At 36.8% G+C, this 26,588-nt stretch overlaps 1 protein-coding gene across 5 annotated transcripts in view; it reads right to left on the reverse strand.

Moving 5' to 3' along the window:
- Positions 1 to 18,143, reverse strand: part of LOC138707446 (hippocampus abundant transcript 1 protein) — a 141,436-nt gene extending 123,293 nt beyond the window's left edge. For 2 of the 5 annotated variants that reach the window (XM_069836906.1, XM_069836903.1), the window contains exon 1: positions 17,506 to 18,141. In XM_069836906.1, coding sequence (XP_069693007.1) covers positions 17,506 to 17,664 — 159 coding nt within the window. In that variant the 5' untranslated portion in view covers positions 17,665 to 18,141. Of the gene's footprint in view, positions 1 to 14,785; positions 14,808 to 17,505 lie in introns of those variants that run through there. The other 3 variants (XM_069836902.1, XM_069836904.1, XM_069836909.1) reach the window with 3 other exon arrangements.
- Positions 18,144 to 26,588: the final 8,445 nt, after the last annotated feature.

Consider the following 26,588-nt stretch of genomic DNA (forward strand, 5'->3'; position numbering starts at 1 on the left):
TACTTCGCGAGTTCTGCAGGCCTGTACTAAACTGTCGAGGTCTTACTATACAGTATTTATGCGAGTACTGGTAAAATTGAAAGGCTAAATTCACATACTCTAGGCCTACTGACTGACGTTTTTGTGCAACATAGTTTTGATCCCTTACTTACACAATTGTGTACAATTAATTATTATTTCAAAATGCTGACAATATTCAACAAGCTGTCCACACTTGTGGAGTAACGGCTAGCGCGTCTGGCCGCGAAACTAGGTGGTCCGGGTTCGATTCCTGGTCGGGGCAAGTTACCTGGTTGAGGTTTTTTCCGGGGTTTTCCCTCGGCCCAATATGAGCAAATGCTGGGTAATTTTCGGTGTTGGACCCCGGACTCATTTCACCGGCATTATCACCATCTCATTCAGACGCTAAATAACCTAAACTGTTGATAAAGCGTCGTAAAATAACCTACTAATATAAAAAAAAATTCAATAAGCTAAGTAAAAAATTATAAACAATAAAGGTCCAAAGAGCAATCCCCTCGATGCTGATGGGGTAGCTACAGTATACAGTATGTGAAGGACTAAACATTTCAATTCACTGTATTCGCGTTAATTCCAGACGCGATTTGACACTCCTGGAGTCAAGGCCAATTAATGACTTGGAGACATTACACCACGGATTGCGAATGTCTGACATCATATTCGTGGGCAACCAGGAAGTCTGGAACGAACGCATGCGTCTCTCAGACGAAAAGCTGAATACTGCATTGTGTAGAAATGGCACACTACAAAGAAATTTGCTGTAGCAGAAACTTGGAAGATTTTTCAGTACAATTAGTATATATTTATTTTTGGATTAATTTTTTAATATTGTTTTTGTTTACAAATTTACTTGTTTTGAAGAATATTGCCTGGCGTCGAAGTTTAAATTTGTATGAGCATAACAAAATGCCACAATTATTTTGGTTAATTATAAGAGTTTTACTCATATTTATACTTTTTTGGGTCCATTAAATTATAAGGTAAGCCGTATTTCACATTGATCTTCGGACATCCAAACATTTAATGCAACTAAATTACAGAGCGTACATCAATGAAACCAGTGCCGAGCGGAAGAATTCAAACAGTTTTTTAAGTACCTACACAGGGTGGATGGTAACCTCTGCACCAAACTTCAAGTGGTGATTCTACATGTTAAATATCACTAAATTTTTATTACACTTTTCCTTCGATTAAGCACTGTTAAGCAGGAAAAATATAGTCTTTGCCCAATGTACAAGTAGATAGGTAAAAATAATCTGAACAGTTAATGACTATTTTTTTTTTTTTTTGCAAATTAAACAGTTTACCCATGAATTTAAATTGAATAACACTAAAATCGTTTAAATAAATCTTGCAACGTAGCACATGTAGCGTGTTACCGACTGATTACAGCAGAGGAGAAGGGGAGGTGACTGCAGGCCGTGCTTGCTTAGAGTTATTGCAGCAGCCGGATGTTGCCAAATGCTGCATAGAAACATAACGATTTCCTATAGAAGTGAATGTTAGAGAAAAACTTGTTAGATTTTTAAAATCTCTCCTCATGATTTATTACCAGTTTCATTTTGGTTCAGAGGTTACCATCCACTCTTTATAGTTTTGATCAGCTATGGTGTCAATTCCTGCTGTAAAACCCGTGTTAGTGATCATTCTTGCCGCTAGGTTCCAATTGCCAATGGTTTGTGTGACCACACAGTTTATTATTGTGCCAGAATCTGGGGAAATGGAAACCCACCAATCTATTTGCAGCACCAACGTGATTTTCTGAAGGTTAACGTGTTCTGTATCATCTCTAGTGAACAAGTCATGCATTTCCCTGGAGGAAACAGTAACAGGAATGACATACATTGGCACGTAACCAATGTGGCTTATCCCCAGTTGCAAGACAAGCAATTTGCCTTGTAAAATGGGATCCCTATTTTACAACAAGACGGCTGTTCCGTCCACTTGCCCAAAGAGGTTTGTCTCTACCTGGACATAGCGTTGCCAAGGCGTTGAACAGAACGTGCGACTGAAAATAACCAACACCTTATGAAGTGGCCTCCGAGATCACCAGACCTCAAACCATACGATTTATTTTTATGAAGTTACATCAAAGATATTCGTAACAACGATCCGGGTGATGTCACAGTCCTAAGGGAGAGTATCACTGCAACGCACTATCGACAGTATCGACATTTGTTTTCTGGCAAGAACTGGACTATTGTATGTGTGCCTTCCGTGCACCCGTGGTGCACACGTTGAATATATAGTATGTATGTACAGTAGTTAAGTGTGAAAACTACTTGAGTTTTTTCGTTCTGCACTCGTTTTATTGAAATACGTTCAGTAGTTTCCTTATAATTAATATTGTAACTTCGAAAATAGCCGTATCTGTGGCTACAGTCCTAGCACGCTGCCCTTACATTCAGGCGGCCTGAGTTCGATCCCCGTTAAGGTCTGGGTGAAATAGTGAACAAAACAGACGTTACAGAGGGTTTTTTTGAGGTACCATCGTTTCTCTCTTTCATCCCACCAACACTCTCATTTCATCTATCATCTGTAATAGTAAAAAAAGGCTGGGGGTTATACTGGAGGTAGTACAGATTTCCGATGATGATCTAGGTTAAAGGACTTGGGGCTTTGGGCTCGTCGGTAGCCGATGGAATTTTACCTGCAGGTTCCAAGGCTGGCCAGCCTGTCAGCATCGGATTCACGAATGTCACTCATGTCATCTGTCGAACTTAGACAATTACCGCATATGGGGTCTACAATGAGCCTAATAGGCCTAAGTGTAAGGATCCATCCCGGATCCAGCCCTCTTGAAATGAATCAACTTAGATTATTATGAAACACGGTATATACATTAGAGGAAAAGAACTCTATTTTTCTCGGTAGGATAATTACACCGCAAAAAGGAATTTGACAGAGGATTGTTTTATTTCCTGATCATGTTTACGCGTACATACTGTTCGTCTTACCCTGTTCATAGGTATTACAAAGCACGTTTGTATGTCAAAGGGGAAAGAACACTGGAAATTTTTTAACCACAACAGTCGCGGTTTTCCTCTGTTCACGGAGGCGACTGTGTTATCAAGACACGAGATATGAGATAGTTTTGAGTTGTACTTGTCATGAAAAGGGAGATGGATATGTAGGCCTAATCATCTTATTATAGCGATGACGACTAATTCCGCGGTGTCGGAAGAGCGAATAATGTTGAGACAGTATCACTCACAGAGAGGTATTTCATTAAAGGAAGAAATAATACATATCTTCCTCTACTATTTTAACAGCAAGAGATACACATCCATAAGTAAATTGCAAGTATAATACTAAACAAAGCACAGTATAACATGGCAGAAAATAAAATGGAAATAAACAAATTAACGGCTTGCAAATCCGGAACCATTCCGTTACCAGACTCAAGTATCCTCACTGAGCTGCCGAGGCTAGCCTAACTAGATCTGGGTAAAGTAGCCTAAAAACTACGTGATATAATACTGTATCTCGAAAACATACACTGTTTAGCATTTTCATTTTTCACGAGTTCTAGATTGATAATTTAGTACCTTCGAATTTGCGACAAACTGCGAAAAGTGTCTGAAAATGCGACGTAAATTTTTAGAAAAATAAAATAAATTAAAAAGAAAATAGTTAATTTTAATAAATTTGTGGTTTTCTGCCGAAGGAGTAGCCTTAATATCTGCGTTGGCTGCACATGGAAATTCAGTCCGAAAGGTAATTGTAAAGGGTGGTAATTCGCAAGGACACGGAACACCTGAAAAGGTCGTATACAAGGAGACTGGCAGTTGACTTCAAATCAAGTCTGTGTCAAATATTTATGTAAATACAGGGACATCATTTTATTTTTATTTCAATTTTTATTGTACCTGCGTTTCTAAATGTACTTGACTCCCACCCCTTTCACTAATGTCCTTGCTAACGTCAGTCACACAAACTTACGGCCGCTGTTGCTAGCAGTGAAATAAACAGTACAGAGTACAGTGTGTTTCAGAAATATGTTGCATTTTCTATAGAAGAAAGAGCTTATATTATTGAAGTTTATTTTCACACAGGTATCGTGTGTAGCATAACTGAATTTATTTGTGTGGACTGAGCACAAGTGAAGATTAGACTTACCGAAAGTACGATACCCTATAATATGGTGCGGTACTAACAGCATTATTTAAACAAGAGTTTTGTTTTACTGTTTGTAGGTATGAAGGACGATGATGGAAATTGGAATTACAATATAGCCGAATGTGCACAAGTTTTTTTTTTTCACAATTTCCTGATTATATCATTACGGAATATTTTCGTAGAAATGTAATTAATCTGGCAGATGAATTTAGAGCAACAGAGTGTACAGAAAGGAAGAAAAGTGTAATATGGCCAACAAAGGTGACAGAAAATGCTGTAGAAGATGCTAGAGAAAGGATGCAGCGAGGTCCTAATACGTCGGTCAAGAAGTTTGCTGTAGAAATTGGGGTTTCTTACAGAAGTGCTCACGAAATTCTCAGGAATAAACTAGGTCAGTAATATGCTGAATAAAGTAGACATTACATAATGAATATAACCGCCTGAAGAGTTGAGTTTGTGAAAAAAAAATTGTTACTATTCTACTGTTTTTTGATAAAATACAGTAAAAGTAATGATCAAACTGAAAATCGTAATACTGTATTTCCCTGTAACATAAATGGATACACTACGTTTCTCTCCTCTTATAGCTAGTAAAATGATTTGTTTACATATTGCACTAGCAACTCCAAACTCCTGTAATGGAAGGGGGGTAACAGTGTTTCCGAGTATAGCCAGGTTAATGTTAAAAATGTTGGTAAAAATAAAGTGATGTCCCTGTATTTGTAAAGAACAGAATATTGTACGCAATGAAAATATAAAAATTGGAGATTTATCCTTCGAAGAGATGAAAAAATTCAAATTTCTTAGAGCAACGGTAACAAATATGAATAACACTCAGGAGGAAATTGAACGCAGAATAAATATGGGAAATGCCTGTTATTATTTGCTTGAGAAGATTTTGTCATCCAGTCTACTCTCAAAAAAGCTGAAAGTTAGAATTTATAAAACAGTTCTATTACTGGTTGTTCTGTATGGTTGTGAAACTTGGACTCTCACTTTGAGAGAGGAACAGAGATTTAGACTGTTTCAGAATAAGGTGCTAAGGAAAATATTTGGGGCTAAGAGGGATGAAGTTATAGGAAAATGGAGAAAGTTACACAATGCAAAACTGCACGCATTTTATTCTTCACCTAACATAATTAGGAATATATGAGGTGGGCAGGGTATGTAGCACGTATGGACGAATCCAGAACTGCATATAGGGTGTTAGTTGGGAGGTCAGAGGGAAAAAGACATTTGGGGATACCGAGACGTAGATGGGGGGATAGTATTAAAATGTATGTGAGGGAGGTGGGATATGATGATACAGACTGGATTAACCTTCCACAGGATAGGGACCGATGGCGGGCTTATGTGAGGGCGGCAATGAACCTGCAGGTTCCTTAAAAGCTATTTGTAAGTAAATATTTGTAAATTGATTACTAACTAAAGGGATCGCCTTATCCAAAAGCACATAAATTGTGGGATAAATTTAGTAGATATTACGTACAACTTTGGAAAGGCGTGCAATGGACGGTTCCCATCACAAATAAACCATATGCTGGATAAATATGTTAATGAAAACACTATGACTGAGATTGTGTGTAAGTCTTGAATTCAAAGTGTCTAGCAAAACTTGATTCAGACGTACAGTAGTTATAAACAAGACACGAGAGGGCACCGGGTTCAAATTCTCGTTGGGACAAGTCACCTGGCTGAGGTTTTCCCTCAACCCATTAAGAGCAAATGCTGGGTAACTTTCGGCGCTGAATCCTGGACTCATTTTGCCGGCATTATCACCCTTCATCTCGTTGAGACGCTAAACATTTTCAAACATTTTCTTCCAGGAATTGGCCAAGGATTTTAACACAAATTGCAAGACAAAATAGTGTGGTTGATAGAAAGTCACTTATGAAATACAACCTGCCTTTTTTTTTTTTTGACATCGTTACATGAAATGAATTTTTAGGGGACTGAATCCTTTCATATGCAGCTGTGTGAAAACATCAGTAAGATCGAAAAAAAATATCGATTGCGTTCAGATGTTAATGGCATGGAAATTGAAGTTATTTTCCTTCGCCACTGCAGCCATAAGGTGTATATGGGCCCTAACAAATAGTGTTGATGCTGAAAATTTTGTCACTACATATAATTTCGTTGACAGATGGTCTATGATGAAAGAAGTCACGATAGAAACATGCGCAATGTTAAATTTCAATGCAACTGAATGTAACGTTGATTGTGAGTGTAAATTATAATTTGGTTTCATCCCGAAATTTCTTTACTTCATTATTTAATAATTTATTATCCTTGATTTATTATTTTCTGCCAATAACCTACAATATGGCACAAAATTAAAAAAAAAAAAACAAATTACTAAATTCTTAAATTACCACGAAATTCAGTGGTAGCGAGATGGTGTTTGGTGAGACAAGACCGAGGATTCGTCATGGGATTACCTGATATTCGCCTTAAAGTTGGGGAAACCTCGGAAAACTTCAAATAGGAAATCTGCAGAAGCGGAATGGAAGTCACGTCCGAGCGCAAATCCGAATCAGAGATACGCCGGTGGCTCCCTCTTATTAGTGGCGTGCATTCTTACTGCCTTCAAGGCAGCTTAGAACAAGGAGGTATATCAGCGATTAAATATTTCGCGTCTCACGGACTGTAAACCGTTGATATATTAAAATCATTTCAGAATCCAGAGGAATTCAAGGAATATAGCCATCAGAAGAATTTGGACTTGGGCCAACTGGATGTGTACCAGTCAAGCAACTAGTCTTCAAATTTCACATCTTTGGGCTTCTCGACTTGGGAGTTTGCCACAATAGCCTCTAAACCTCACTTGTACTCAGTTTTCCTAGGTCCGTAATTTTACACATCTTATTTGAAGCACCTATATAAAAACTAAATTAATGCAAAATGCAGCTTAACTGATACCGAAAGAGCAGAAAACACCATTTTCATTAACGAATTTGACGTAAACATCGTCACTTCGTACTAGTATTCCTCTCTTAAATCATTTTATAGAAAATTAGGAAGAACTTTTGGAAAGAAGTACGGAGTCAGCCAATGGAATGAAGTTACTTTACTGATAGTTTTTATTCAAGTACAGTACACACATTTAAAACACATTTCTCGCGTGTACAGAACTATGAATCTGAATACTTCATATCAGTCTACTACATCGTTATCAATTCAGTTGTACACTGAATCCTGAAAAAAAAAAAAAAAAAAAAAAAATTACAACTGACGGGATATCGTTTGAAGCTTGATTACAAGAATGTTCTAATTTTCTTCACTGACCTATGCTTGCAACTAAGAACAATAAAATTTGGCATGAGTTATATAAAAATTATCGCGCTTCAAGTTGACGAACTTGGTAATAGTGATATGATATGATATGATATGATATATGATATGATATGATATGATATATGATACGATATGATATGATATGATATATGATATGATATATGATATATTTATTCCACCAGCTTACATCGGTCGTGATGGCTCTTCACATTTCTGTATACAGTGCCATCAGTCCCTTGGATACATGATTTTCTGTTTACTCTTTTTCTAAACCTCCGGCTATTACATATAAATGACCCTGATCACTTTTCTATCACGTCCCTCACCTCTGTTTCCCTCCCTTCTTATATTTACCCTTCCCTTTCCTAGTTATCTATCTTATTTTTACCAATCTCAATTAACTAAACAATGACTTCTCTCAATCTCTTATTAATTGGGCCGAACATTGTTTATATTTGTTGAACTCTTCCCTAGTTGTTAACTTATTTATTCACTTGAATCATTTAACATTCACTAACCACTAATTCCCATTAATCTAATCTATATATTTTCAGACGAAGTAGTTTCTACCGTTTCATTACCTTTCCATTCCCACTTTCTTTATTATATTTGTATCACTACTTACTTATTATCACTATCTGGTTATTACTTGTATCTTATCCTTTTTCACCATTATTCCCTTGCCTTACCGTGTTTTCTGTCACTATCACTCTTTTCACTTTGTCACTTTCTTACGGCTTGGTAGTAGTAGTAGTAGTAGTAGTAGAGTAGTAGTAGTAGTAGTAGTAGTAGTAGTAGTAGTAGTAGTAGTAGTAGTAGTAGTAGTAGTAGTAGTAGTAGTAGTAGTAGTGTCAGTTATTTCTGGCCCATGTGGAATTTCTACGGTGAATAACGTATGCAGCTGAAAGAGTCGTTAAATAAATTACTACTATTAGAGTGCATGCTATAAAAGTGGCAATGAATTTTTTTGTCCAAGTCTGCACACATTTTAGAAGTCCAGTGGTAAATGTGGTAGGGGCTCTGGCGACGCCCTCCTTGTGAAAATCACTTGAAAATTAGTTTTCGCTTGCCTGATATGTTTTATGGAATTACGTGCGTTCCGATACGGGATACATTATTGTACGGTGAACACATTTTCAGACACAAAAGCAGGATCCATTCCTGAAAGTGATCATGTAAAGCGCAGCCTTAGGTTTTTCCTATTACCTTACACGTTCAAACCTCATATACCAAAGGAGTAACCAGTTTAAACACAATACAAATTTTCAAAATATCTAGACTAATAGCTATCGGATGCAACTGCAAAATAGCAAATAAAGTAGCAACAATAAAAAATATAAAGAATTTTGTTATGTATTTATTGCATTCAGCAACTGCCAATGACTAAGAATCAAGTCGCAGAATTCAACACAGCTATAATATTCACATGACACTTTGTGTTCAACATAAAATTTAAATTTTCTGGCTTCAGTCTAGGTTTTCATCTACCCACGTACAGTATTATTAATTCCTGCAAAGTGTTTCCTGTTGTTTATATAGAACAGAATTTTCGCTTCAAATTTTATTTCGTAGGAATTACACAAACGATTAGGGAAAACACGGAAATTTTACTTGAAGCAAGTAGAGCGATCGGTTTGGAAGTAAATCCCGAAAAGACAAAGTATATGATTATGTCTCGTGACCAGAATATTGTACGAAATGGAAATATAAATATTGGAGATTTATCCTTCGAAGAGGTGGAAAAATTCAAATATCTTGGAGCAACAGTAACAAATATAAATGACACTCGGGAGGAAATTAAACGCAGAATAAATATGGGAAATGCGTGTTATTATTCGGTTGAGAAGCTCTTATCATCCAGTCTGCTGTCCAAAAATCTGAAAGTTAGAATTTATAAAACAGTTATATTACCGGTTCTTCTGTATGGTTGTCAAACTTGGACTCTCACTCTGAGAGAGGAACATAGGTTCAGGGTGTTTGAGAATAAGGTGCTAAGGAAAATATTTGGGGCTAAGCGGGATGAAGTTACAGGAGAATGGAGAAAGTTACACAACACAGAACTGCACGCATTGTATTCTTCACCTGACATAATTAGGAACATAAAATCGAGACGTTTGAGATGGGCAGGGCATGTAGCACGTATGGGCGAATCCAGAAATGCATATAGAGTGTTAGTTGGGAGACCGGAGGGAAAAAGACCTTTAGGGAGGCCGAGACGTAGATGGGAGGATAATATTAAAATGGATTTGAGGGAGGTGGGGTATGATGATAGAGACTGGATTAATCTTGCACAGGATAGGGACCGCTGGCGGGCTTATGTGAGGGCGGCAATGAACCTTCGGGTTCCTTAAAAGCCATTTGTAAGTAAGTTGTAAGTAAGGAATTTTAGCAGGGTAAGCTCAAAAAGCAGGATATTTATATACTTTCAATCCTTTAACGCGGGCCGCAGGATAGGGGGTTAAAAAAGGAGTATCCTGCGAAAAGCAGGACAATTGCTCATTCTACATTGAAAACATTTTCACGTATCACATAATCAACAACGCCTGCTTAGGTGAGCTATAAAACACGAAAAACTAGAGCAGACGTGTTCGAGGTCCTCGGTTACGCTACAGTTAAGTGACGTAGCCATGACAATGGACATCGTCATCACTTTCCACAGCTGACACTGTAAGCGCACGACCGAGCAAAATCACGAAGTGCAATCGTGACGAAAATGGAATGTAAATTCAAATGTTCGTGGTGTATTTGAAGCGATTTTTAAACAAGAGCCCTCTCAATTAATATGATGTGTGAATTCAAATAGCTATTCCAAATGTACATTTTCGAAGCGCAGGATTTCCCATCATAACATTTCAAATTATTTCCCTTTTCTAAAATTACCTCTTCATAACTGAACTTCACGAGTCGCTACTGTGTTCATCTTTGCAAATGTAGAAATTTCACACACGCACGACATCTTGAGATCTCGGTAACAAGTCTATATGTTGTCTGCATCCTTTCCAGCAATGCGGTTGACAATTTCAGTGACAATGGCAATGAAGGGTCTAGGGAGGGAAAAACAACTAAATTGTACATAAGCGCTCGTCTTGTAAGAGAATTTGGGGCTGTGGGTAACAAAGTGAGCTCGAAGCCAGTATCCCACTTGTCTCACTCCTTACGTCGCCGTTCCAACGAAGAAACATAAAATATTTTGAATGGTTGAATTCTTACTAAAATATCATTTTCATATGCATATTTGTCAGACAAAATGACTCGTATATAACGAATATGAACAAAATTCGACCGACACAAGACAGATGGCAAACCCAAACCACGCATATCACAATGCTCTCCCTTTATACTTTGTATATTAAGTTAAATATCATTTATCAAACAGTTCTCTCAATTATCAGTTTCACTCTAATGGTTTATGGAAGCAACAGGAATAAAAGTAATTCAATTAGGAAGGTAATAAATCAATCTTTACCAATATTAGGAGAACACAATTTGGATTTGTTATCAGTATTTTGTTTTACATCATTAAGTTCCATTGAAATGATTGTCGTCGAATTCGGTGATTCCAAATGTGTAACATCCTTTCATGAAGCAGAGTTAAGAAATACATAATATAGGCCTATTGTGCTTCTTTTAGTCTGTTACATAATGATGATGTATCAACTGTTATTTAACCGCGGAAGCAAATTTGCGAAATTTAAGAATAAATGCAGCCCGTTTGCGAAAAAATACAAGTTCCATTTTCGAAACGATTCTACTGGCTTTGTAAAGATGTTTGCGAAAAGCGTAACGGGAATTTCTTTCTCAGCTTTGAAGAGTTGAGCGGTGTACACGGAATCTTGAAAATGCCACCACAATAATTTATTAAATAAGTTTACACAAGCAGATGATAGCATCTCTCCTCAATTTTCACAGGCTTAGAAATGACCACAGCTTCATTAAAACATGTTACTGTGTCAGTTTCGATGTAGACTACGTACAGTCTTAGAAACAATTGATGGCGCACAGATGTTTTTGAAGTCCCAGAAAGGAGACACTGCGCATGATCAGATGACAATGATCAGAGAGACCAGGTTCACAAGTGAACCAATAGTTGATGTAATAACATTCGATCTGTTTAATTGTATGTCGTTCCTAAGTAGCTGGAACAAGTGCCAGGGAAAAGATTTTATCGTAAATAAGTAGTATCATAAAGACTGTAAATGAAACACAACGAAAGAAAGAAAGAAAAAAAGAGAGAGAAAACAATTCCAAGGAATGCATGACAGCAGAATCCAACATGCTAACGACTGAATTGAAGCAGACGCTCTCTCCACTAGACTTAAACCGTCCGTGATAGAAATGGTCTGTATGAAGCGATGCAATACTACAGGATTTAAAATCATGAAAATGGACATTAACTTGATTTAGTTTAATTACTAAGGCGCGTTTTGTATTATGTTAACGATAGTTTGTATTTCCAACACATTCTGTTGTCTTATTGGTGTGTGTGTGTGTGTACAGGGAGTCTCAGGAGAAATTTAAAATACTTCAGAATAATGTAGTCTAGGTTAATCTACATCGATTTAACCTGATATACCTATGTTCGAAATGTAACGGTTGGGAAGTTATTGATGGGAGAACATTTAAACGGAGAGAGGCATTATATAGGGTGAAATTGCCTAATTCCGTGATACTTTTTTTAAATAGAATGTCAGTCAAAGTTTTGCCGTTCGACCACAGCGCCAGACATCTTTCTCGAAACAGTGCATCTTTCGTCTACTTTTGAGACATCGGTGAACTTCCTAGCAAGATACCCAATCTCGTGATTTTCTGTGAAATACATGCATCACGAAATTAGGAGTACCACGGAATTAGGCAACTTTACCCTACGTATTTTTACGTTTTAGAATAATGTGATATGATACACTATTTGAAAATGGCACATCTTGTGTTGATCCAATCAGTTTATTTAATAATTAAATACGAACTCAGTAAGAAAATAAAATAATTAAACAAGTCAAATTACTAAAGTTGCTCTTCTTACGGATTCCATGAATTGTAAATTCATATCAGGTACCGGTTCTCTTACCGACCTCAATGAAACACTTGGTATCTTGTCAGTTTCAGATAACATCCGGTAAACACGGGAAAACACACAGCTAGCTGGAACCCTTCGACTGGGAAAACGTCTGTATTCCACAACATCAGGTGATGCATTGCCATCACAAAAACCATAAACTATGCGTAGGCATATATACGAATTAAATATCAAGTGAACGTGTATTCAGTTGTGTGTTGCGCTGGCGTTGCGGTGCTAAGATGCTGCCGTGTGTATAAGATCTGGCGTAACACGTCAAGTATAGTACATGGAACGCAAGACGTTCCAGTATTTCTCACCTACCAATAAACTTCGGACATAGATACATCAGGTTAAATCGATGTAGGTTAACCCAAATTACATTATCCTGAAGTATTATACATTCCTCCTGAGACACCTGGTGTCAGTATTAAACGAACACGATACATACAACTTCGATTATGACAATTCATCGTAAGCATTCCGACAGCTCTGTGCTAGTATGCTTGCTCGCAGACTACAAGGATCAGGGTTGGAATACTATTGAGGATTTTTTAAATTAATTATGCAGGTTAATTTCGTTTACCATTATTCTGGGCAAATCGCAATATAGCGAACGTAGAAGCTCCGCCCACGACCCCTTCCACTTTTCCCCTACTAGCTCATCAGACACTCTACGTGATAGGCGAGTGTTGTGTCGAATGCACATTTCATGTGGGTGGGGATAACTTCCCCTACTGGCGTTCACTATATTGCGATTTATCCTCCAAATGCATTTCGGTTTACAACAATCGTCGTAAAATTAACTTCAATAACTGCCAAAGCGATCCCGTGTGTACCACTGCTCTGAAGCATTGAGCATGCACAATGCTTTGAATCTGGAACTTAGAAAATTCAGGCCGGCCATTTTTTTCTTGAATTGTACACTTTCGGTGCAAAAGGAGCTGATGCTGCTATCTAAGAGCCTAGCATGAACAACATCACTTGCCTAAAGCACGAAACGGGAAAAGATCCGAGTAGTATGAAAAGCCACTTTGAAATTTAGCCACCACATGATAAAAAATGCTTCATGCGGAAATGAAGCTTTCTTCCAGCTTTTTCTATTATTTATTATTTATTTATTTATTATGTATTGTGTACAGAATATTATATAACCATATTCACAGACAGTCAAAAGTATTTTTTACACAACAAATCTGTATTTATCCCCTGATACAATGTAGTTTCCTGCCTTTCCACAACTAAAACAGACCCCAGTGTAAGATACAGGCCTACCACAGTCTACTATATACAGTCACGAAGCTTGAGTTTTGAGGATGCTAGAAACAACAGACTGTGACGGTTCTATTTTGCATTGCCTGTAATGAGGCGATATTAGCGATCCTAGTGGTGAGCAACTATCTAATGTTTGCATATTTACTACGTATTGAGCTTCGCGACTGTATATACTAGACTGTGGACCTACAATAATGGAAATGTTTCACTGCAGTGACACGTGCTTGGTCTACAGAATTGCAAAATACAAGGGGAATAATGTAAAATCATAGCTCAGTCTGTTGCTTGTATAGTATCTATCATTGTTTATGCTGTTGTTAACACGAGAGAACATTTGCTGAAATCATTTTTGAATCTCAGACGCTGGCCCTGAAATTGCCTTCAAAGCAGATTAAGCGGCCGCTGTCCGTATAGAGTACAGCCCAGTCTGGAATCTGTGGCTCCCGTGGGAGGAAAATGATCTGACACAATCTCGTCATCTCAAACAACCTCATCACGCAAAACAAATCTTTGTCTATGAAAGATGAATATCTTAATGCTAGTCAGAGCCATTTTAATGTCTATTTCCTTTTTAATGGCGTGTTATTTATAGAGTACAATCCGGTCTTTGTTGGTCATAGTCTTTTGCGTAGACCAGTCTGACAGATTTCATACTTGGTGTAGTAACAAAACTGATATTTCAGAAAGTGGAGTTGTGTCAAAAGTGGAGAAAAAAATAGTTAAGAAGGAAAAAAAAAGTTTTGATATATGGCCACCGGCATATTCTAAATGTGGAGAGCCCTACTTTAGCACTGAGGCTGTTCTCGGCCGTCTGATCGAATCCCGTTCGAGCTGATTATTTGGTTGGTTTTTTCAGAGTTTTTCCCAAAATTTAAGGCGAATATCAGGTAAATCCATCGCAAGTTTTCTGACTCATCTCGTTAAAATATCATTTCTATATTACAAATTCTTTTGACACTATAAAATGGAGCAATTGATAGTAATAAAATAAATAAATTTTAAACCATTTTATTCAACACTTACTGTACATGCTCTGATGCCGCATTGTTCTTGCGATGATATTCCTTATCGGCCTAGAATGTTTGCGGAGACAATAAAAACATTTAATCCTACATAAATAATCTTTGTGCAATACGATATCTTAACTAGGTCACTTCACGTTGTGATTAATATGAAAACACTAACATAAGAAATTTAAAACAGTGCGTATGTGTTCACTACGTAATGGACTTGATTATAAGAGCTCCTACCTACGACAGCCGAAAGCAACGATGCCGCTTGATGGGACAGTAAAAATCTGCTCACTCAGTGCAGTACATACAGTACACGCTGATACTGCAATTAAAGTTATTACTTTACGGATATGTTGTTTGTGCTACGGTTGTCAATGGATGGGGCTGGTATTTTCAAAGATGCCATTATTTTTAATATTAATTTGAACTGAGATCTTCTTTGTCAAAACATGGCGTATTATCCGACAAATGCCTTTGTAAAAAACTGTGGAACTGTGAAATATGCGAGTTTTTGTACGGTAGAGGATTAGTAACAAGTTAGGTTTGGTTTGTTCAGGCTTTTTGTATGTTTTGAATATACAGTTGTGCGCTTTCGATGCATAGTAAAAAAAAACCCAATCAGGTAATCAGCCCAAACAGGAATCGAACCCTTGAACAGCTGCAATCGCGCTACCTCATGAGCTACGCCGGTGGTTATTCTTACTGTTACTTACTTACTTACTTACTTATAGCTTTTACGGAACCCGTAGGTTCAAGCCCCCCATCGGTCCCTATCCTGTGCAAGATTAATCCAGTCTCTATCATATCCCACTTACTTAAAATTCATTGTTCTTACTGTTAGGATTTTAAAATATCAGATCGTATTTACAACTAAAATTTCAGTTCTATGTGGGTTTATAAATTGCAATATTCAATAATAATGTGTACGACTATATTGTCACTGTGTCAATCTCTCAGCTCCAGCCTGTAGAATCACCTACTGTACTGAATAATTTCGAGGTCCCGGAACAATTTTTCCCTCGAAATTATTCAAATCAACTTTACAGGGAGTTATATCCGAAATCTTGATTTGCACCTACTGTACTGTTTAATTTCCTTGACTCAAGGCCTTATCAGGCCTACAGTAAGGATAATACGGGAAATAAAAATATAATAAATTGAAGAAATTAACAAAATTTCACACGTTTGGGTACTAGATACTGCTTGTGTCCGAAATTTAATACAGCACAACAATAAATTTTATCTGGTTATCTGGACAATAACTGTAAGATTCTACAGTAGATAGTATATTCAATGTACTTTTCCTTGCACTTAAATTTGTCAGCTCTCATAATTTGCACTAGGCCTATGCTGAACATCGAATTTTCAAGCAATTTTGGACATTTGCAATTGCAGCTTCAGATTAAACTTTGATTGGGGCTAAAGTTTACTTTTTATTAATTTGAGGAAGTAAATCAGAGTTTCAAAGACAAATTATAGTACATAATACATACACTTTACTAAAGCACTATCACATTTGCTGCATTATTCTCAACGTGATAGAAAAGTCTCTTTAGATTGCATGAACGAAATTAATATACAGTATTTTGCATCATATACAATTATGCACGAAGTTCCACTTCAACTAAATTCTGTCCGCAATTAAAATTCAGGAGGTTACACGAAGTGTAAAATTTATTTCAATTCAAAGGGACCGCCGGTCTTTTATAAGGTATGCGACAAGGTTAGTGGGTTGGTTGAGGGGTTATCTAAGTGACGTGCGACGGAGGATCTTAAATTACTGAATTCTTTTCACATATTCCCCGGCCTCACGTCACTTAGATAATCCCTCAACTAACCTACTAACCTTGTCGCATACCTTATAAAAGACCAGAGGTCCCTTACTAATTACCAAATAAATAAATACACAGTATATCGGCTAAACTAGCGCTGAGGTAGTAACCTTCGCTTATACATCTTGCATATAGACCTACGAATCTGTGAGACTAGGTTTGGTTAGTTTAGGCTTTTATTATGCCTTGCATATACGATCAATGCATCTCCAAAAAAAAAAAATGGTTTCAAATTCAACGAGTTTCACTTCCGAAATTACACGAAATAGCTCAGCGCTAGTTTCATTTCATTCAATGTCACCGAATTGCAAGAGGCCCTGGTTTGAAATGGAACACGTCATGCGTACAGACCAGATTGCCTGTGAGGGAAACTCCCTGTCATTTGTGACAGCGTATTACATTTTCACATTTATGAAATAGGCCTACTGGATGGAAATTAAAACTAATAATCATCATCTCACAGAAACTATTATTCACTATAAACCAGTATTTATAACAAATACCCTCTTACTTCAAATAGAATAAATGAATCAGTTTCGGAAAACAATGGTCACTTGACACACACATTACTTCATTACCGGTAAAATGATTGATATAAACACTATGAAATGTTTCCAAAATAATCTCTCAACTCTGAAACTGTAACAAGGAAGAAGTATTTTGTGCTTCTATATACAAATATACTTAGAAAGAGATACAATTACTAGCAAACATTAGCAGTCAAATAGTTTTATGGAGTGCAGTTTCGCAGAATGTACACAAATCTATCGCTTAATAATTAGATCAATATACAAACATAATAAACACCTTCATAACACTGAAATGATATTGTCGTTTAATTATACATTTATAAAATTCCCTGAAATAATAAAATAAATAGAAATAAAGAAAATCTTACCGTCATTACTCCATCTTTCATTATAGTCTTCCTACTTCGTATTATCATTCCAACTACCTTTTTAGAAACTTTAGTGGGCATATTCTTGTCTCTAAGGGTGTACAGTAAGAAATTTTCGTTGCAAACAGCACTTGAATTGTTAACAAACCTCCACAACATATATCACAAAATGATAAGAAAATCGCTTCGCCATGTTGGCCTTTAAGTATCGACCACGGCCACTTGCACACCGTCCGCTATGACACCTGCATTGATACTCTTTACAATTCTAATTCGCACACGAATAATTTTTTAAAATATCCAAGTTTCATGCCGCTACCTCGGCACCTCATCGACTTGACAGCATACACTGTGATACTACACACACCCTACACACTCTGCACAGTTTTCTCTCGGAGCCGACAATACTGAGAAGCAGGTTGTACAATTGCATCACTGATATGGTTGGAGGGCTATATTGTAACGAAATAACCTCAATTTATTCGGTACACTACATATGCTTTATATACACCATAACACCATGATCTCAGAACTATAGTTTATACGAATTTACTCCTATACAATTTTATTATTTTGCCCTGATATCGACCGCACACACTGCAGATAAGCACACCTGATGGCAACTATTGTAACTTCACAATGTAATTCCTAGGTTTCACACAGGAGCGCTGCCGCATGAGTATACGCGATATGAATGTAACGATAGAGGAAACGAACCTAAATACATGTATTACATTCTTCCACGAAAAGCAGAATATCGTGTTCAAATTTAAGCCGCCTCTTTATTCTTACGTGGCGGTACAGATAAAACGCATATGCATGTTCGTTATATTGAATGAACCCAAAATACCACAAAACTTAAAATAAAGAGGAAACACGCTAGAAAAATTTAGCTTAATACCAGATTGAGGTTATGGACACAGCACGTTAAATTCACAATTTAGGATGAAGTTTAGGTCTACTATAATAATGAGGGTCCTAATAGCGATTCTAAAGCTGCATCTAAACGGTTAAATTTTCCATGCGCGTACGCATGTAGTCTGATAAGAATATTGAAAGAATAAAGTTTAAAACGCACGTTCTATTAAAATGCATGAAGATTTTGTGTCTACATGGTGTGCCGTTTTGAATGTCATCTTCACTACGTAAACATAGTAATATTAAATATCAATATTGAATTCGTTGCTTGAATGCGTAAAGTTGAAAGAAAAGTTGAACCGTATAGATGATCTTTAGCCTATAGATCATATATGTAACAGATAACTCATCGCTATGTTAAAATCGGCAGCACTTTGAAGAGAACTACCGCCAGGATCGCCACCCGTCCGCCGTAAACGAACACGAGATGGCAGTACAGTCGTTAATGCAATTCAAATAGGAATTATGACGTGACTCCTTATGTAACAACTAGATGGCAGCGTAGTAAATCTGACAAAAGTTGTTAACGTCAAAGCCTATAAGGCCGACCTATCTGGTTACATATATGATCTAGGATCTTTAGTCAAAGAATGCCACACTGCACATGCTCCGAGCCAAAAGTTTTCGATCATATCACAGTCTAGTATATACAGTCACGGAAGCTTGAGTTTATGAGGGTACTAGAAACAATAGACTGTGCAGGTACTATTTCACATTGTCTGTGATAGTAGCGATCCTAGTGGTTGAAATGTGGATGTGGCGAAAGGATGGAGCTTGTGAAATGGACAGACAGAATAAGAACCGAAGCTGTGTTGGAAAGAGTGGGGTGAAGAAAGAATGATGCTGAAACTGAGGAAGAGGAAAAGGAATTTGCTGGGTCACTGGTTGAGAAGAAACTGCCTACTGAAGGATGCACTGGAAGGAATGGTGAACTGGAGAAGAGTTCGAGGCAGAAGATATCAGATGATAGACGACTTTAAGATATATGGAAAAAATGCGGAGACTAAGAGAAAGGCAGAAAATAGAAAAGACTGGAGAATGCTGGGTTTGCAGTGAAAGACCTGCCCTTGGGCAGAACACTACGAATGAATGAAATATCCCAGAATTATGAGTTATTTTGATTTAATACAGAATTTTGGAAATGCTTATGTAATTACTTATTTACATAATTTCACAGCTCTTGATGTGTTTCTAGAGAGTGTATTTAATAAAGAAATACAGGGTTCTCCAGAGAAATGGACGATTTTGAAGTACACATTACAGAAACATTGTAGGCGATAGAAGGTTCTGTTATCTGTTGTATTGCCGAAACTATGCCATTTACACTTTACATGATCAGTTGCCCTGGCTCAATGGAACAGTGCACAGCGTCATATGCAATCAAAGCATTTACAAAAACGACAGTTACAAGGCTGTTAGACGAGGTTTTCGCACACATTTCATTATCGGATGTCATGATCCTGTGCCTGCACACATGCGATCAAATTATGGACTACAAATTTTGAGGCCACAGAAGCTGTTATGAAGAAAACTGTTCATACACCATAGAACATTAATGATGTCAGTGTTGCATTTCAGAGAAATCCAACGCATTCTGCTAATTGCCATATGGAACTTGGAATGTCTCAAACTAGTGTACAGAGAATTTTGCACAGCAATTAATATTTGCACCCATATAAAATTCAAATTGTGCAACAGATACAGCCATGTGACCATGAAAATCGTGTACATTTTCCATGCGACTTTCTGTTGCATTTGGATGAAGATCAAGAGTTTGTTGACAAGGTATGGATGACTGAGGAGGGCATATTTTCAATTGAATAGCTTTGTAAACAAACAAAACTGTCGATATTGGTCGGCTGAAAATCCGAAACAGGTGCATGAACGACCTCTTCATAGTGTACATGTGACTGTGTGGTGTGCAGTGTCATCTGCTAGCATAATAAGCCCATACGTTTTTTGGAAGACGAGAGACTTTTTTTCAGTGGTCAAGCACCAGATTATCCTCATGTCAACTGGTTTCAGCAAGATGGGGCTACTGCACATACTGTACATCCAGAAACTCCATGAACGTCCTACAGTTACTTTTCCCTAATTAAGTTATTTCGTATAGAGGTGATATTCCTTGGCCAGCAAGATCCCCTGACCTATCTGTATGCGATACTTTTTATGGGGCTATTTAAAAAGTAAAGTTTATGAAAGTCGCTCTGGAAATGTTGCTGAATTGGAAAGAAAAATTCGGGAAGAGATCCAGATTATTCCCCAAGATATGTTGCACAGTGCTATGCATGATCTGTGTTCACAATGTCAAAAGTGTCTACGGAAAAATGGCAGACATATAAGAGATGTAATATACAAAACATAAAATTTACGTAGTATGTATATCATTATCCTGTATTTAAAATTAAAAACGAACCATTGATTACATTTCTAACATTGTGTTAATAATTTCCCCATTTCCCTAGCAAACCCTGTATATTACTAACTAGTAATTACGCAAGCAGGGCAGCAGTTTGAGAAACGTGAGTAGTTTCCTTAATGACGTCAAAATGTCACGCCAATGACACCAGACAAGAATGCCCTTCTCTTCCTACACACACACACACATTAAAACAATTTCATTCTCTAGTGCTTACAGGTATGCTTGACGAGATCTGTGCTACACACTTTTGGAGGACACATGTGTGTCTCATACAACTGAATAGACAATGCACGTTATACCAGACAAGTTTGGAATTGGAGCAAGCACCTTGTTGTGTGCAATGCTGGCATATAAACATGTCTCTCTTTGTTCCTACTATCTTTTACTGAAATTGCGTTCACTGCCACTTCAGCATACAGTGACTTTTCTTTCTCTTTTTTATCTGAGGTGGAAATGCAGACTTAAGAAACTTCTGAACCACTTGATCTCTTCTTTTTAAATGTCTTACCTGATGAAATGAATGATAAGATGTTCGTATTTGTGGATATGGTAGGGGCCTATGACTAATATTTCTCATGGTACCAATTATTTGGATAAAATTGAATTTTGAAGAAATGTAGTGATGGCAAGAAAAATAATTATTATTCTATAATATACTACAAATTGCACAATGAACTCACCAGAAATTCCACTTAGAAGCTTCTGGTTATAAAGCCAATTTAGTAATAAATAATTTGAATGCTTAGGTTTGAAGATATAAAATTCCATACAACAGAAAACAGAATGCTGAGATTAATCACAAGAGGAATGGAAACAATAGGATGTCCACACTTGTGGAGTAATGGTCAGCGCATCTGGTAGCCCGGGTTCGATTCCTGGTCGGGGCAAGTTACCTGGTTGAGGATTTTTCCGGGGCTTTCCCTCAACCCAATATGAGCAAATGCTGGGTAACTTTCGGTGTTGGACCCCGGACTCATTTCACCGGCATTATCACCATCACATTCAGACGCTAAATAATCTTAGATGCTGATAAAGCGTCGTAAAATAAGCTACTAAAATAAAATAGGAATGTCTACAGGTATAGAGGATTCCACTAAGAAAATATGGCACTCCCGTGATATACTCTAAAACATCAGTGACACGAAATGACATTCAGGAAATGCTTGTGCAAAATGTCATCCCAGCTATCCAATAACAGTTTCCAGCAAGTTGGAAGAAGAAAATATCATAATTCAGCAGGGCAATGCAAAACCTCATTGTTCTGATCAAGGACCTGCAATTACATCGGCGGCCCACAAAAATGGATGGAATATTGTCCTGAAGAGGCAGCTGCCCAAAAGCCCTGACTTCAATGTTTTGGACCCAGTGGCGGCCGAAGGCCATTCTGTCAAGTGGGGCACAACCTTAATGATGAACCCTGAAAATTAAAAACATATAAAACCAATTTATGTGCACTAACCTTTCTAATTTTTGTAGATGAGCTCCATTTTTCGGTTCTTTCTGCGAGCAAAAACCTCTATAACTCTATTGTTGAAATTCGGAATAGAATGTACCATCTTTCTCTCAATTGAGAGCACTGCTATGCCCAGAGGAAAGTTAAATGGAATTCTAAGTGTAATACACAGAAATGTGCTGATTCTCACTCGTTCGTACTCACAGATCACGCAACTGCCTGCCTTCTTACTACCGCAGCACTAGACTTGGGGAAACTCAGTTGAAAACTGTAGTGTGCACTGAAGGCGGCAAAACGCCCGCCAAGATTCTCTGTTGTCAGTGACAAAGCTTTTTGAGAACTGGCAACTTCATGTATTGTAATGTAAACTTTCTTTTTTGGATACGATGGAAGCAAAAAAGTTTACAGGGAGCATTAACAACATAACTGTGATAAATGAATATATATATATATATATATATATATATATATATATATATATATATACACACACATACACACGTGATTTATATAATGAGTCGAGCTTCTAAATTAGTAAACTTATATTTAACGTTTTTCATGTCAAGTTTAGCTGTAAAATGTCTGCTATACAGCATGTATCAACACCCCTAAAAATGGCACGTAGCTATAATTGGACTGTTCCTAAACTAAAGAGGCTTGGTGGGCACGGCAAATACAGTGCCCAAAGCACACAGTCTGAGGCAAAGAGCTCCGCCTTCCTACAACTCACACCCCCATCCCTTCCTCGTCCATCGCTGGGCACGAGAAGAGAGAGCCCATTTTATTACCTGTTCAGAAAACTTGGGTTTCGTAGACTACTACAGATTCTGAAAACATTAGTAGCAATGAAAATATGAAACTCTTTAAGTTATTATTTCATAATGCAATTAAATTGTATTATAATATAGTCATAATACGATAATAAAAACCACTGGAAGGGCACGTGCCCATGTGCCCCTTAATAAAAGCCGCCCCTGTTTGGACCTTGGATTTTTTAACGCAATCCAGTATCTGCAACATCATAAAAATTCAGAAACAGCACAAGAATTGATTGACTGTGTTGTCAAAGCATTCAATGCCGTCGCCAAAGAAAAACTGACTGAAGTCTTTCTCACTTTACAGCAATGCATGGAGTGCTACATGATGAAAGAGGGAAGTAATGCATACAAGCTGCCCTATATAGTGAAAAACAAACAAAGACGGTCAGGAGCATTTCACGATACACTTCAATGCACTCAAGAGGCTACAAAGGTGGCACACTCAGCCTTAGTAAAATGAAAATACACCACAATGCAACTTACTCAACATAATATTCATAGAGTATTACTTTAAATTTATTAAATTATGGAGTGATCATTTTTATTTGTGATCGTTACTTATGTGTTTTTGAAATGTAACGTATCAAGATATTATTTGCTTTATTAAATTATGAAGTGAAAAATATGTGATTGTTACTTATATATTTTTGCTAAAGTAAGTATCAAAACATTATTAAATTTAATGCGATCCTATTAATATTCAAGGTGTAATTATATTGCAACATACTATGTATCACAATATATAATGTAACTAACATTCATACCATATTTTGGAATTAAACAAATGAGGGATATCTATACCATAATTTGGGAAGGAGGGAGTACAATGCAATTGATTTATTGCAAGAAAACGTAAGGGCGACACTATTTTTCAGTCCTTTCAGAGAAATGAGCTAGTGTATAGCCTAGGTGTATTGAAATCTATACTTTAAAGCTTACATCATTTGTTTAGATTCATTAAAATCACGTTTTCAATTCGTGACTTCTCCATGTGAGTGGAGAAGCACACTGAAACATTTGGCTTTACTATGATTTTGTTTTGTTCATCATCAATCAAATCTTAAAGCAGCATTCTTCTCCATCTATTTTCGACGTGAAAAATAAACTCTCATAACATATCATGATCCTCAAATGTAAAATATTTAGAATCTATAAAACGAAAATGAAACATAATACAATGGAATTATGTGAGGTGAGATTAGTCATGACACTATACTCCCAACAGTCTTAACATCAAAAGGAAGAATTTACTTCAAGAGACCTGAAAAACTTTTTCTACCATTTTACTCCCAGCCTCTTTTGGTGTTATTTTCTGTTCCAAGTTTATGATCCCAAAAAAGTGAGATTTTCCGAGGTAAGGTTACTAGAATAAAAAAAAAAAAAGAATGAAAAGCAGGATGTTTATCTAAAAAAGCAGGATTCTCCACAATAAAAGAAATGACGTGTTGCTATTTTTTTTTTATATTTTATATGATAAGGTAAATTATTAGTCTTAGTATACAACAAAATTGACATAAACTGTTAATAATAATTAAATTAACTATTTAATTGTACAAATTATAAATAAGCTTATACCTTGTTTAATTTCTGGTTGTTGATAATTCTCTGATGTTCCAATTTCTTTGAGCAAGGAATGTTGTTAGTCATCCAGTAAATACGTTACTTGTGGAAATCCACACCAGGCAGATGTCTTAAATCAAATTCTACAAACATAATTCCTCCAATGGACTCCAAACATAGACAGTTTCTCTCTTTGGTCCACTGAAGATTGACGAGAGAGCAAAGCAGGACAATTTCTGATTTTCTACAGTGCCTGGCCAGATGCAGGACAAATCCTATGAAACCAGGATGTATGGTAATGTCGCACAATCACAGGTTACAAGCAAAGTGATCTCGTCTTCTAGTCTCCAACACATTGTTCCTACATGTTTCCTAAGTGCACAGCATCCTGTCAATAAATCCACACAAGTCAGTCCTTTAAGACCTTCTTAGCCAGAGCAGTGGTCAGTGGTCTTCAACCCAATTCTCACAAGTCACACATATGAAACGTAATACATAATCAATAAACCTTAATAATTTCTATGCTCGACCATGCCGAAATGTAATAATTATACACCTGGCAGTAGCCTTTTAATGCACCTCATTAAAGTACAACTATTCATTATAATTCAGTTGTTCAGCCAATGAAAATCACCATTGTACCATTATAAAACCGCAAGTATCGATTATTCTCGGATATGCAATCGAAAGACAATTAGCGAAAAGTCACGGAGGCTGGAAATCAAATACTGTCGCAGAAGGTTATGTTCTGTTACTATAATAATTAGCGTTAATTGCAAATAATATTCAAATAAATTCAATTTGTCATCTCGTTTTTCAATTCTAAATCAATTTCCAGGTTATATCAAAACTAATCTTCATGTTATTCTCTAGATTATATCAAGGTCAATGACACATTCGTGCCTCGGAAAAAATCAACACTTTCGCGTCTGCGCACATCTCACAATTCATGAGGTAGGCTATTGCACTCACTCACATAGCCATAACATGAATACTTACGAATAATTTCAAGTTAGAAATATGGTCGAGCATAAAAAGTCGTATGAAACTTGCCTATAATGGTAATTAAGACGCTCGTATGAAAATTATTAAACTCGCTTGCGCTCGTTTCATAAACAAACATACTCGCGTCTTAATTACTACCATTATAGGCTCGTTGCATAATGTACTATATTCTTTGTCACTAGCTTACTTGATTGACCAAGTAAATAGAGAATTACAAATTTTCAATAATTAAAATCACTCTTTATTTGTTCCAATGATTATCTTTACACATGTTCAGAATACTTTCCACAGAAATTAAGCGATCCATTTTATATCTAGTTGATTTAAATTAGGTCCTCTGTCTACAAAGGGTTGAAGATCACTGCCTCAGAGGATTTTGCAATCATTCTCTTGCCATATCTCATACCTACAGGTGCAAGCATTTTCTGCCTGCACAAACACTTCTCCACCAGGGTACACCAGTCTACATGGGATATAGTTTAGCAGAAATATTACCAGACATGTCCATTATGATGTAACGAGCTCCATCATTTCCAAACATTCTCTCGATCTGTAGTGTTGCTTCATTGTTTCACTGGTTCAGAAAGATTCTTTCGGCAATTCCTGAAGAATTGAAAGTCCATGCAACATGATGAAAGCTTCATACAAAACCTTAAAACAAATCGATTTTCAGATAAGTGCTTTTGAAGTCTATGTAATGAATATCATATTTCATATTATGTAAATAATGTAGTTAGAATAAAATTATCAAGTCCTGTCACATATATTATTTACACAACATAAAATCATCTCTAACTTTTATACAAGCTTCTAGCTTCGTAATTACTTTTGTCCATCTCTTTTGAGTCTTCAAAATGTCCAGTTCACAGTAATTATCTCCAAATTATGCCATTAATGTTACGAGAAT

Source organism: Periplaneta americana, chromosome 10, assembly GCF_040183065.1.
Source record: "Periplaneta americana isolate PAMFEO1 chromosome 10, P.americana_PAMFEO1_priV1, whole genome shotgun sequence".
NCBI lineage: Eukaryota > Metazoa > Arthropoda > Insecta > Blattodea > Blattidae > Periplaneta > Periplaneta americana.